General features: G+C 49.2%; 2 protein-coding genes across 2 annotated transcripts in view; both read right to left on the bottom strand.

Moving 5' to 3' along the window:
* Positions 1-3,594: 3,594 nt before the first annotated feature.
* Bpifa1 (BPI fold containing family A, member 1) lies at positions 3,595-7,763 on the bottom strand. Its single transcript, XM_013010681.1, has 7 exons — positions 7,604-7,763; positions 7,274-7,433; positions 5,830-5,937; positions 5,347-5,496; positions 4,474-4,558; positions 3,974-4,037; positions 3,595-3,635 (listed from the first exon to the last, which is right to left on the bottom strand). The coding sequence occupies exons 1-7, from the start codon at positions 7,761-7,763 to the stop codon at positions 3,595-3,597; spliced, it is 768 nt and encodes a 255-aa protein (XP_012866135.1).
* Positions 7,764-10,676: 2,913 nt separating this feature from the next.
* The window catches only part of Bpifa3 (BPI fold containing family A, member 3), a 12,500-nt gene continuing 9,802 nt past the window's right edge, over positions 10,677-13,374 (bottom strand). Inside the window, exon 7 of the mRNA XM_013010680.1 lies at positions 10,677-10,711. Coding sequence (XP_012866134.1) covers positions 10,677-10,711 — 35 coding nt within the window. The remainder of the gene's footprint in view (positions 10,712-13,374) is intronic.

Below are 13,374 nucleotides of genomic sequence, written 5' to 3'. Positions count from 1 at the left end.
ACCCCGGTGCTCACTTGAAGGCACGTACAAGGAACTGGCTTTCATGAAAAGCACCAGCTGCCCGGATTGCTTTGCTATGTCTGCAAAGTTTGTTTTACTTTCTACCAGTTGACCTTGTCTTGTTTTTACTGCATTTTGTTTTTTATTAAAATTTTCCTTGTTTTTCTGCACTATGGTAACCTTAGGTTACCTCTTGACTTCTAATAGTATATAATAGGGAAAGTTAAAAATAAACGGGGCTGCAGTCTTGAGCTGCAGATCTCCCGACCCCATCCTTAGTCTTATGTCTTTATTTTTCCGCATCCTCACCCCCTAATTCAGGATTCCCTTCCGCTGCCGGCAGGCTCCGGCACTTTTGCCTCACAGCATTGAGGAAAGAGGACCACTAAGTTGTGTGAGTGAACATGGTGGCAGACCCACCAGCTGGGCCTTCAGTTGATAACTTGACCACCATCCTATGAGAAACTCTGAGTGAGAACCACCTAGACCAACTGCTCGCAAATTTCTACTCCAAAGAAACCTTAAGCTAATCATATATATATATATATATATATATATTTTTTGTTGTTGTTGTTGTTGTTGGAAGTAGGTCTTGAACTCTGGGCCTGGGCGCTGTCCCTCAGCTCTTCAGCTCAAGGCAAGCGCGCTACTGCTTGAGCCACAGCACCACTTCCGGTTTTCTAGTGGTTTATTGGACATAAGAGTCTCATGAACTTTCCTGCCCAGGCTGGCTTTGAACCATGATCCTCAGATCTCAGCCTCCTTAGTAGCTAGGATTACAGGTGTGAGCCACTAGCACCCAGCATTAACAGATATATTTTGTTGTGCTCGTCTTGGTGCTTGAACTTAGGGCCTGGGTGCCATCCTTCAGGGTTTTTTTTCCCCCCCAAGGCTAGTATTCTACTGATTAAGCCACAGCCTCACTTCTACATTTTTTTTGGTATTTAATTGGAGATGAGTCTCACAGATTTTCCTGCTCAGGCTGGCTTTGAACTGTAACCCTCAGATCTGAGCCTCCTGTGTAGCTACGATTATAGGTGAGAGCGGTGGCTCCCCCAGCATTGCCCTGTATTTTTGTTGATAAGTGTACAACCTTACTTTCAGAACTAAGCAGTTAGTGTGAGATAACTTAACGGACTACATGGGAAAATGATGAGTACACTTAGGACTCCAGGGAAAAATGCTTCTTTCCAAAGTAAAATTTTCAAAAAAGCATCACACTTGGAGCTCAGGAGTCTTCAACTTGGAATAAACAGCCTGACCTCTGGAGGTTGACTGCTGGGTTTTGGATGCTGGGTCCACCACCTAGGAGCTCTTTGATTCCGAGTTTGAATGTCTATGCTGCTGAGATCCATCCCAGTCTTCACAGTTACACCCTCAGGATGGCATCTGGGAAGGACATTTGTACCACATCCTCTAGTGGTCACCCTCTAATGGTTACAGGAAAGCTGTGCACACTAGTGCCAAGAAGGGATGGAGATGTTGGCTTTCAGAAGTTTAGTAGCCACGCTGATCTGACTCCCAAGCTCACTGGCTTCTGGTCATTCATGGATCACCCTTGTGGCTTGTGCCACACACCACTCACCCTTACCCTTATTTACTTACTATTTCTCTGCATTGTCTCCCTGTCTATGATTCAATAGATCTGTGTGTGTGTGTGTGTGTGTGTGTGTGTGTGTGTGTGTGACAGTCCTGGGGCTTGAACTCAAGGCCTGAGCACTGTCTCTGAGCTATTTTGCCTAAGCCTAGTGCTCTTCTGTAGCTACCGTGCCACTTCTGCCTTTTTACTAATTAATTGGAAATACATAGACTGCTGCTGGCTTTGAACTTAGATCCTCGGATCTCAGCCTCCTGAGTCACTAGGATACAGGCATGAGCTACCAGTGTCCAGCTTATTTCTATCTTTCTTTGCTTGGAGGACTGAAGTAAGCAAATGAACTTGAGCTTCCTTCAGGGCCTCTCAGGTGTATTAAAGCCACAACTCAGGATGTCCTTCCTGCTAGGATCCACTCATTCTCTCACCTTCCTGGTTACCCCTCTCTCCCTAGTGTGGATGGGGCCTCACCTGCTCCCTACCCACACCTTCCAGACCACTTCCAGCACAGCCCTCATATCAACAGCTTCCTTTCTCCATGACAACCCCGTACGTTGCTACCTGTGCCCTAACCTCCTCATGCATCCTTCCTAAGGAGAGCTGGACATTCACCTGAAATCCCTACACACCTGAACATTTCCTCCCTTAACTGCTCAAGCCCTCAAAGATCAACGATAGACCATACAGGCTCTGGTATGGTAGCAGTGACCACGCTGCAGGGCTCTTTCTAGACCTGGAACCCTCAAGGGAGTGTGAAGAACAGCAAGACCCCCTGTGCAGAGGAAGAGTAATTTTATTTAGTGAGAATCACATGATGCTGGGTGTCTGGGGAGCGGGAGGGAGTAGGGAGCAGGTTCCTGGGGAGAAGGAGGCTTGACAGGTTCTGCATGTGGGCCAGCCTTCTGTGAACCCTGGGAGGCAAGGAACAATTCTGTTGGGAGAAGAACCCAGTCAGAAAGTTGAATCAAGGTCAACTCAAGGTCACTGGCTCTTACCAGAACTGGCCCAGAATCCAACCTTTCTTCTAAGGGCCAGGAGGAGGCTGAGACCCTGGGTCTGGTCATCTGATATCAGCCATCAGGCCAGCCCAGGCCTGGGGCCAGGGAGCTCCACGTGCTTGTGTCCTAGTGTGTATCTGTGTCTCCTTGTGGACTTGTAGAGGGCAAGTCCACATAGGTGTATGCATGTGTGTGAGTGTGCATTCAGGTGTGTCTGGTGTATGTGTGTATGCGTGTATATGGTATTGTTTGTGTATGTGTACGTGTATATGGTGTGTGTGTGTGTCTTTGACCCATGTATTTCCTTTGTTGCCATGGTACCTGCGTCTCTCCACCTCAGTCAACTACTCTATGGCCGTGTCTGCATCCCTGTGTGTCTACCTGGATGTTTTGTCTTTTTTTTTTTTTTGGCTACAGTCTAGATAGTAAATGAGTTACTTGCTCAGTCTACAGGTTGGTGCTATTGGGAGATGGTATGAGCTTTGGGTGGTGTGAGCTTTGAGAGGCAGGAGCTCTGGGGAAGTGGGAGTTTTGGGAAGTGGGAGCCCTGGGAAGGTGGGAGCCCTGGGGGGGGTGGAAGGGCTGGCAGGGGTGGGAGTGCTGGGGGGGCAGGAGTGCTGGGGGGGGCGGGAGTGCTGGGAGGCGGGAGGCCTTTAGGTCATTGGGCTCTGCCTTTCTAGGGAAATCATGGGACCTGGCCCCTTCCACTTTCTGTCTTGCTCCATGGAGAATGAGGTGAGCAGCTTTGCCCTCACCCCTACCTTGCTTCCACATACTAATACCATAATGTGCTACCTCCCCACAGCCCTAAAGTAGTGGGGTCATGGACTGGGGTCCCCCAAAATGGGAACTAAATAACCCTTTTGCTTTTATCTCCACTATCTCATTATAGGGATGGAAAGCTGACTAACACAGATGTCATTTCCCAAGGAAGCCAGCCAGTTCTGAGTCGTGGGATGAGGGAGTGGCACTCACCAGCTCAGCAGAAGCCTGATCCCTTCCCTACACCTTGATAACAAATTCTTGTTGACCAAGCAGCGCTTCTGGGAAATGAAAGGCCAGAGTAGAGTTATGATCTGGAGGTGAAAGGGTCTAGGGAAAGCCCCCGTTCCTCCTCCCCTACTGGCAGCTTGGGAGCCCAGCCACCTCAGGCAGTCATGGGCTAGACCTCCCCCGCCCAGTGTGAGGGCTGAGGGCAAGGTAGGCTCTTTACCTCAAAGTTATCTGGCTAAGTCAAGAAAGCAAAGAAACCCCAAATGGGACCAAGTTGGAGGTCAGCCCTAGTTTTCCTATGGTGTGCAAGAATAAGAATCTTGGGTGGGGGTGGGGGAAGAAATCTTTGTTTCTCTGGTGGTGGAGAGGACTTGGAAGCAGGCCTTACCAGCGATGTCATGCACAAGGGTGACATCCAAGTGGCTGAGAACCTCGTTGACCAGAGGGCACACCTGACACAGGGCAGAAAGGGCAGTTAGGCAAATGGGTACCTGCCAGGAGGCTGGGAACAACAGGCCCAGGAAGGGTTCTCTGGGGGAGATTTCCTCTCATTGTTCTGTGCCTGATGATGGCTCTAAGCCATCACAAGGGCAAATGGTCACACAACTATATTAGGCAGAAGGAGACACTGAAGACATGAAGGGTTTGGTGAAGAGACCCAAGTCATCCTGCCATACCCTTGGCTCTAGTGTGGACAGACCCAGGGCCTGGCCCACAGACAAAGCCAACCAGTGCATTTAGCGTGACAGAAAGAAAGAACATGGACAGATGGATCCAAGGACAGACAGACTGATGGACTGAGTTTACTACTCAAATGAGGGGGCTCAGACTTGCTTTCAGATGTTATAGGGTTGATGGGTCAGGGGACGGCCACATTTGCTCTCTTACCTTTTCCTGCACCAGCTCAGGAATGACTTCATTCAAGACCCCTGTGAGGGCATCCAGAAGGCCTTGAAGTGGGAGGGGAGCAACCCTAGAGGAGAAAAGCCACAAGGGTGATGTGGATGCCTAGAATTGAGCTAGATAAGTCTTCAGGGACCACTTATCACCCTTAGTCTCAGCACTTAGTAACCCAAACTGGGCCTATCTACCTCTATATGGGCAGGTGAACAGCAGGAATCCTCAGGGTACACACAATCAGTTCTGAGACACAGCAGGTGTCCCACAAGACTGTGTTAACCCATCAACAGTATATCCTAGTTGCCACAAGGATTCAGTGACATGATACACATGAAGTTCAGTCAACATTAGCCAAGGTATAGGCAACTTCTATGTGTGATGTGTGTCTTGGTCTCCTCAGGGGACAAGTAACTGAAAAAAGCAACCCAGCTAGGCTCTGTCTGGAGCATACTCTTCACTGGACAAAGCACATTCATGACTATTACCTGGATGTTTTAGTCACCCAACATATTATACATTACAGACAAAAATGCCGAGACCCAAATTAGAGAAATAATATTCAAGTTCACCATCTCTCCCCATCCCTGCTAGATTAGGTGGGCTCAAAATCAGATTTCTCATTGTTTATCCAACATAAAATTGGTCATCCTGGCCTAATACAAAGCATAAGTGAATATTTACTCACTTATTTACTTACCCATCTGTCCATACATCTATCTATCCATGTTCTTTCCACCCATATGACCATTCATATCATCCATCCATCCAGCCATCCATCCATCCACATATTCATCCATTATCGATCTGTCCACCATCCTACCCTGTTATCTCTGCATGTGAGGGGCCAGTCTCTAGCCTTACCCATTTTGCAGGGTGATATGCAAGCTGCCAGGTGAGTGGGTGCAATCACCAAGGACCAGGTGGACTTTCCCCTGATTGTCTCTCACGGCTAGGATTTCTACAGTGATGTTCAGCTTCACATCCAGCTCCAACACACTGCCAACTGTGAGTCTGCAGAGGAGACAACCTAACTGGCATCTGGCTTTACCACATTCCAAGGCAGAAGAATTTTTCTCCTTGCCAAGAATGCCAGCCTTACCTTCTTCCATTTTATGAGCCATTCTACTCGTCTCCATCTCCAGCAGGGGAAACCAAGGCTCAGGGAAGTCAAAGGACCTTCCTATGTGACCCCCCCACCCTTCCCCCAGCTTGGTCAGCATAAAGCAAATGATCTAAGGTTGGAAGCCTGGTCTGTTGCACTCCAACACTTCCTGCTTGGCTGCCCCTGGCATCAAGGTCTCCCTTGTAGAGCCATCTGTTCATCTTCCCTTGGGAGGTACTCACGTATTCACTTGGAGCCTCAAGCCCAAAGGGATGGTGACATAGAGACGGTGGCCTTTAGGGCTCTTCACATAGCCAAGTTCCAGCAGTTGGGGATCCGTGATTTCAATGCTGTTCAGAGGACAACATCAGAGGGAGAAGCATTAGCTTCTTGAGCCTCAAACCCAGAAACCACTTTTAATCCAAATTGATCAATTTCAGAGGTCACCTGGCATGAAGAAGGAAAAAAGAAAGTCTTGTACCAGAGCCATCTGGGTTTTGAGCCACACATGTGGGTGCCTGGATGAGATCTTGAAGGTCTAGAAGAGACTGTGTCTGGGTTGTGTGCGTGCCCGGTAAAAGACTTACAAAGAGAGTGGTTGGCTTGAGGGTTGCTGGGAAGGTGGGTCTGTGTGTGTGTGTGTGTGTGTGTGTGTGTTTGTGTGTGTGTGTGTGTGTGTATGTGTGTGTGTGTGAGAGAGTGGTTGATGGAAGACAGAGTGGAAAGGATCATGAATGGATTGAAGGAATGCATGAAGAGTGAATGAATGATGTATGGGTGACTGTGGGCATGTCCTGCACAGACAATTATGGGTGTAAGTCACTCATTCTGCCATGTCCTTTAATGACATATCAGTCCACAAATCAGTGACACTGGGGCTGAGGAGCAGGATGAATGCAGAAAGGGCAGAGGAAAGCCCTGGTCCTCCCAACGACCTTTCTCTGTAGCGCTGAACTCTATTGTGCAGGAAGAACCAAAGAGACTGGGTGTCTTGTGTCTCTCCTGTATTCCTCCAGGAGGGTACATGTGGAAATCAAACTTGAGTCTGTCTTTCTGTTTCCAGGTCAGGAAGCAAGCCCCTGGGTGGATGGAAATCACAGAAGTGGCTCTGATCCAGCCTTACTGAGGCTGAGGCAGCTCACCGGCACCAAGCTTTCCCTGCTTATTTGTGCTGTCAGGTGTCTCATAGACATCACCCTATCTGGTCTTTCCATGGACATGAGCTACACTGATGATGTAATTTGAGGGCACCTAACATGTTCTTGCTTATACTGAAGCCAGCTGTGTACTAAGGGATTCTCCAAGTGGACAGACAGAATGATCTCAGTGTACTGGAAAAAGGTTTGATCTCTGGACTTCGCCAAGAACCTTTCTTCAGTAACAGTCTAGTTGCGTGAGGACAAGGCCCATGCCTGTGCCTCGGTTTATTCGTCTGTGAATTGGGGATTATGAAGTTGACCTTGAAAGTTGTATATGAGGATTATAAGAGCTGCTGGGCAGGACGTGGGGGGAAAGAGGTGATTACTAATACAAGAGGACTGGCATTCCTTCCCAGACTGGGGAAGGTCTCAGGACAGGGTTCTAACTCCATGCTCAGGTTACACCCCTCCCTCTATGTGTCTGCTGTCTGGGGCAGGTGGGGCTTATAGCTGGTGAGGACCAAGGCCCTGTTTCAGGCAAACTTACTCAATGATGCTATTCAGTAGAGGGATGGATGAGGTCAGTTTTCCAAGCAGGCCCCCCAGCAGGCCCCCAGAATTGCCATCTCCAGACTTCAGGGTGTCTAGAAGTGGGAGGTTTCCCAGAATGTCCAGCAGACCCCCGGAGAGCAAGCCATTGCTGAGACCTAAGAATGAGTAGAAAGGTCCCTGTGTCCACATCTGACCATTCCAGATCCTCTCTCCCCTTCATCCTTGCCCCTCCTCTTCCTGGGTGGCTCTACACACAGAGAGGCGCGCATGCGCATGTGGAACACACATGCTCACACACATGTGAGAGAGGTTGTCACGGACTTACCACTCTTGAAGTTTGCAACCAGGTTTGTGGGATTTGATGGCAGGGCTGGAGCCCCAGGCAAGGGCAGGCCCTGGCCTATGGGTAAGGGCAGGCCTTGAAGCTGGGCTGAGGTCTGGGCCAGCAGCCCACAGAAGATGGTGAGGCTCCCAATTTGAAACATTCTCCCTCCTGGCATCTGTGGACAGAAGTATCAGAGGAATCTATCCATTGCCTGCCCCTATCTTCTATGAGTGTTCCTCCTCAGAACACCGGGGAGAGACTAATAATCAGAGCTAACACTCCTGGACCTTGCTCTGTGCTAGGCAATAGGCTGATGGCTTTCTCCTCAGTGAGTGATTTGATCTTCACCACATCCCAAGAGGTGGGCACTGCCTACTTGCCCTGCACAGGAGGTGATGGTGAGGGGCACGAGGACCTAGTGACTTGGAGGTACCTTTCCCTAGTTCATAAGCACACAGGTGGTGAGGAAATTTGGAAGCACACCTGTCTGACCTAGAGAACTCTGGGTAATTGAGTGACTATCAGCTCTTCTCTCTGGGTGGAGACAAATTGCTTCTCCTTCTTGCTCCCTCTTCAAAGTGGATAGAGAAGCTTAAACAAGCCAGTGGTGGAAGTCTTGCACTGCTCTGCCACTATCCCTGCCCCAGGGCTGGTTCTTCAGGCCCAGCTGGCTTGTGGATGCCCTCCTGAGTCCCACTGAATCAGAGGAGACAGGGTGACAGCCGTCATCACAATTCAGGATGGCAACTCACTATACAAATTCCTTGGAGACCCTGAACTTGAGGCAGGACTAGCACTGGTTTCTGGGTTGGTGGTGTAAATGTCTGAAGGAAGTTGAGGGAGTGGCCATCCCCTTGCTCCTGACTGTAACTAGTCTTTGTTTGACCAGTACATTGGTTAAAGTCTGCCCAGGGCCAGGAGCTGCCGAGCTGTGGAGGGGGCGGGTCTCACCTGGTTTCTCAAGGTGTTCAAGGCTGGCCTGCTCCCTCTGCTCTGCTCTCCTCCTTGCTTCTTCCCAAGGTGTGAGCTCTTTTATAGCATGAGGATCAGGAAACATGAGATGGGGCGATGGGTTTTTAGATAATTCAGAAATTTGCGATTTGGTGGTGTCTTTCAGGCCTCTCCAAAGTAAATAATTGCCAATCATATTAGCAGGTGAGTCAGTTAAGCGATTTGGTCCCCAAGTTAAACAGAGAAAAAAACTTGAGATGGGATGTTACTCAAGACTTCATGGTTTCCCATAGAAGGCTGGGGTTGGGGATCCACGCTCAGGTGATCCGGTATGGTGATTGGATGGGCAGGCAAGGGGGAACCCAGTAAGGGACATGTCTTATTTCTTTTTTGTTGTTGTTGTTGGTCATGGGGCTTGAACTCTGGGCCTGGGCTTGGTCCCTCAGCTCTTCAGCTAAAGGCTAGTGTTCTACCATTTGAGCCACAGTACCACTTCCAGTTTTCTGGTGGTTAATTGGAGATAAGAGTCTCATGGACTTTCCTGCCCGGGCTGGCTTTGAACCATGATCTTCGGATCTTAGCCTCCTGAGTAGCTAAGATAACAGGCATGAGCCACTGGCGCCCGGCCTATCTTATTTCTTGGCTTTGGTTTTTCCTGGTCCAAGTCTTTCTCTCCAGCTGGAGAGCTCTTGTTTTCACAGTGTTGAGTCAAACTGCAAGAGATGCCCGCAGTTCTGGGGTGTTCAGTTCCAAGGTAGGGGTCTTCCATTGCCCCTTGACGTGACAATCATGGGAGTACACACCTCACAAGGATGCCAGCAGGGGAGCACTCTCCTTACAGGGGTCACTGAGGCCCAGTGAGGACAAGGGACCCAGAGAGGGAGCGAGAAAAGAATGGCAACAACCCAGCACTTGCCAGGCTCTTGCCATACCCTGGATTCTCACAGCCCTGTAAGGCAGGAAGTGAATTTTTACATGGGGATGGCGGGCTCTGAGTATGAGGTGGCACACCCAGAGTTGGACAGTGGCACGGGGCAGGACACTCACTCAGGACACTCGGTCTTTTCTCTTAGTCGCTGGGCTGAGAGATGGAGGTGCCTTCCCCACCTTTGCTCGCCATTTATGATTTCCTGCATCCAGAAGTTCATGCTCTCATGCTTCCCACTTCAGGTTCTGAAACAGTCTCTCGAGTTTTGCAGGCCTGAGGGATCCTGAGGCCTCTTGGTTCTCTCCTCCTACTTTTTCTTCCCCCAGATGAAGTCGTGAGGCTTGGGCCCCACGTGAGCCTTTGGATATTATCTTATAGATGAGAAAACGAAGCGCAAAGAGATCAAGGTCTTTCTACATCTTACAAGCAAAATAAGAGAGAGAGGATGCATGTATACTTACAATGTACTCGGTGCTGTTCCTGGGAGAACAAACCTTCATCAAGAGTGAATGGGGGAAGGTGGCTCAGTGGTAGAGCGCTTGCCTTGCATGCATGAGGCCTTGGCTTCGATTCCTCAGCACCACATAAGCAGAAAAAGCAGAAGTGGCGCTGTGGCTCAAGTGGTAGAGTGCTAGCCTTGAGCTGAAGAGCTCAGAGACAGTGCCCAGGCCCAGAGTTCAGGCCCCACAAACAACAAAAAAAAGTGAATGGGATTTTTGCTTCTATATCGTGATCAGAGAGAGTGACTTCTTCCCAGGGACACACAGCGAGTGAGTCAATTCAGTCTCTACCCCCATGTCTGTCTGACGCCCTAAGGATCAGTGTTCTGCTTATGCCAGGCCTTCACCGGGCCGGCTCCAAGGCCTGTGAGCCCAGCTAGTGCCTCCAGGGAGCCAGGGCTGAGGATGCCTTCTCAACATTCCACTCACAGCCCTGGCTGGACTCCTCCCACGCTTCTGTCAGTCATCCTCAAAGTCATCCCACATTGTATCATCTTCCAACAACTCTGATGATTGGGGTAAGTTGCTACTATCCACATGAGGAAACTGAGGCAGGTAAGGCAAGGAACTGGGCTGAACCTGTGTGGCCAGGCAACAGAAAGCTCCCACTGTCTGACTAGAAGTCAGAAGGCTGCATGTGTGCACTGGCAGGAAACAGGAATCAGGCACTAGTTCAAATCCTGTGGTCCTCTGCTCATTGCTGCAGATCCTGAGGCTCAGAGGTCCTATCTGTCAAGGATATGGGGTCAGGGTCATGCTGGAGGAGCTGCAACAAAGCTTCCTTCAAAGACTCAGGTGCTGCTGGATGCTGGTGGCTCATGCATGCAATCCTAGCTATGGTTCAAAGCCAGCTGGGGCAGGAAAGTCCATGAGACTCTTATCTTCAATGAACCTCCAGAAAACTGGAAGTGGTGCTGTGGCTCAAAATGGTAGAGCACTTGCCTCAAGCGAAAGAGCTCAGGGACAGCGCCCAGGTCCTGAGTTCAAACCCTATGACCAGCAAAAAACAAGACAAAGCAACAACAACAACAACAAAAAAAAACATGTTCTTAAACCAACTTTATTTCAGGCAAGCTTTCCTTGCTTTGGAGATTGAACTTTAGAGTAAATATAAAATAATACTAGTAATAATAATCATCTTTTCTGAGATACTAGTGCTTTGTACTGTCTGCACTAATCTTTTGGAGAAATTGAGGCTCAGTGAGTTCAGTGACCTGCCTGGGGTCCTCTCAGCGGGGAAGGGGTAAAGTCATTTCCCCATTTGGGACAGTCCAGCTTCAGTGGTCCATTGGCATGTTTGCAGTCAGTCTTCAGTTCAGAAAACTTTACCTGCTGTTGCTCTCTGGAACCTGCCTGCTGGCCACGAGGTCAGCCAGATGCCTCTGAGTTCCAAAACTGTGGATCCCATTGCCAGCTGTGTAACTCTGGGAAAGTTCCTCCCCTTCTCCTTCCTCTTCCTCTTTTTCTTTCTTCCTGCTCTTGTTTCTTTCTTTCTTTCTTTTTTCTTCCTCTCTCTCTTTCTCTTTCTTTCTTTCTTTCTATACCACACTGAACATGAGATGTACCCCATTAGCAGATTTTTGGTGCACAGTGTAACCAGCACTGACTCTCTAGAATTTGCACAATGTTCCCCTTGGTGGACCTGTCTTCCTTCAGCCCAGCAGTGACTACCACTGCCTGGAGGACTGTGTATGTTGGGGTGGGGGAGGGCAGGAGTTAGATTTGAAGCCACTAATGAAACCCCAGCTCCATACCGGGCTGAGCATGGTTCCCTGTAACAGCAGGGTGTGGAAGGTACAAGACACAGGGCTTGGACAAAGATCCTGAACATTTGGGGCTGAATTTCTGCTCAGACCACCCCAACCTCACAAGGGGTCCATTGTTGGCAAAACACTTCCAGGAGAAAGTGCGATGGATCTGTGGTCCTGTGAGCCTTTACATGAAAACAAAATTGGAGGAACCCGAGGAGGTGCCTCCAGGATGCCGGGGGGGCCCAGGCCCAGGAGTGTTAGAGAGGGGGGCGCCGAGGGAACGCAGACAAAAGCTGCCTTCCTTCAGCAGGGACCAGGCCCACCCCACTGGCCCAGCCCTCCCATGTTTGTTCTTTGACTCACGAGCAGGAAGGAGGCTGCAGCCCGGCCAGAGCTGTCCTGTGGCATGGCGGGGGAGGCCGGCGGGCGTTTAGGGTTGCAGATCCTCTGTGAGGCATTTCGGATTAGGGAGTTTGAATGGACAGATGGAGCTGCTGGCCCTGCTCTCACCTCTGAGCAGTTGACACTCCCTTCTTTGAGCATGCCACCCAGCTGAGCTTGGGTTTCATAGTCTCCCCTGGGTGGCCTGGGGGAGGTAATATGGGAGTACTGAAGAGTGTGCATTTTATGCTGCCCTGGCTATGTGACCTGAGACAGGGGACTCTCTCTGTGCCTCTACATTCTCAGGGGACTAAACGACCTCCATGAGGAACAGAGCTGTTACAAAGGTATTTGAGGGTTACGCACGATGCTGATGTAAACTCTGAGCCCTAAGCTCAGCATCTACCAAGCATTTAATATAGATGTGCTGCTATTATTGACATGGCTGTGGGATTTCTCAATTCTTGATGGAGGAGACAGCAATCAAGAGTTACATTCAGATGGCCAAGAACTATCTCATTAAGTGACTCAAAGGATATTTCCTAAATACTTGCTGCTTACAAAGTACAGGCCAAACATCTTGTAAATGGTTTCTTGGCATGTACCCCATATAGTTGGTTACATTTCCTTTTCCAGTATAGGGGTTTGAACTCAGGGCCAGAAAAATGCATAAACATGAGTAGTTATGAGTTTTTGCAAACTGAACACCTTCCCCCCCCAAAGTAAAAAACAAAACCAAACCAAAAATCCAGACTCTAGGCTCAGATGTGATGGTGCACACCTACAGTCCCAGCTAATCAGGAGGCATTGGTAGGAAGATCTCAGTCTGAGGTTAGCTCAGGTAAAAGGGTGATGTTTTATCTGAAACATAACAAAAATAAAAGGGGTCCATGGTATGGCTTAAGCGGTAGAGTGCTTGCCTAGCAAATGTGAGGCCCTGAGTTCAAACCTCAATATTGGAAAAGAAAAAGTGACCAGCTCTTTAGAAACAACCCCTTCCTAGTGGCAAAACCCCATCCTGAGCTCACCAACATCCTGACCTGTAATGGCATACACCAGTTTTGCTTGTTTGAACTTGACATTGCTGGTAGAGGAACATGGGATCTGTATGCTTGACTTCTTCTACATAACTTTACATTTTGGGGATGTATCCTTGTGGCCAGATGAACTTGAAGGTCATTTTAATTACTGTCCTGTATACCAGTGAGTGATGTTCTGTGCAAATCTGTCCATTTGTGTGTGTGTGTGTGTGTGTGTGTG

Source organism: Dipodomys ordii, unplaced genomic scaffold, assembly GCF_000151885.1.
Source record: "Dipodomys ordii isolate 6190 unplaced genomic scaffold, Dord_2.0 Scaffold13, whole genome shotgun sequence".
Taxonomy (NCBI): Eukaryota; Metazoa; Chordata; class Mammalia; order Rodentia; family Heteromyidae; genus Dipodomys; species Dipodomys ordii.
Note: the sequence above shows the minus strand (reverse complement) of the source record. Positions and strands in the feature narration are given on the sequence as shown.

Bases quoted from the DNA above. Each gene is read 5' to 3' on its own strand.
- Bpifa1 (XM_013010681.1), bottom strand. From the start codon at position 7,763: ATGTTTCAAATTGGGAGCCTCACCATCTTCTGTGGGCTGCTGGCCCAG. The intron at 4,038-4,473 runs GTAAGAGAGCAA...GCCCTGTGTCAG, and splicing joins CTGAGCTGGTGCAGGAAAAG to GTGTGCCCTCTGGTCAACGA. The intron at 3,636-3,973 runs GTAAGGCCTGCT...TTCATTTCCCAG, and splicing joins CCTTGTGCATGACATCGCTG to AAGCGCTGCTTGGTCAACAA.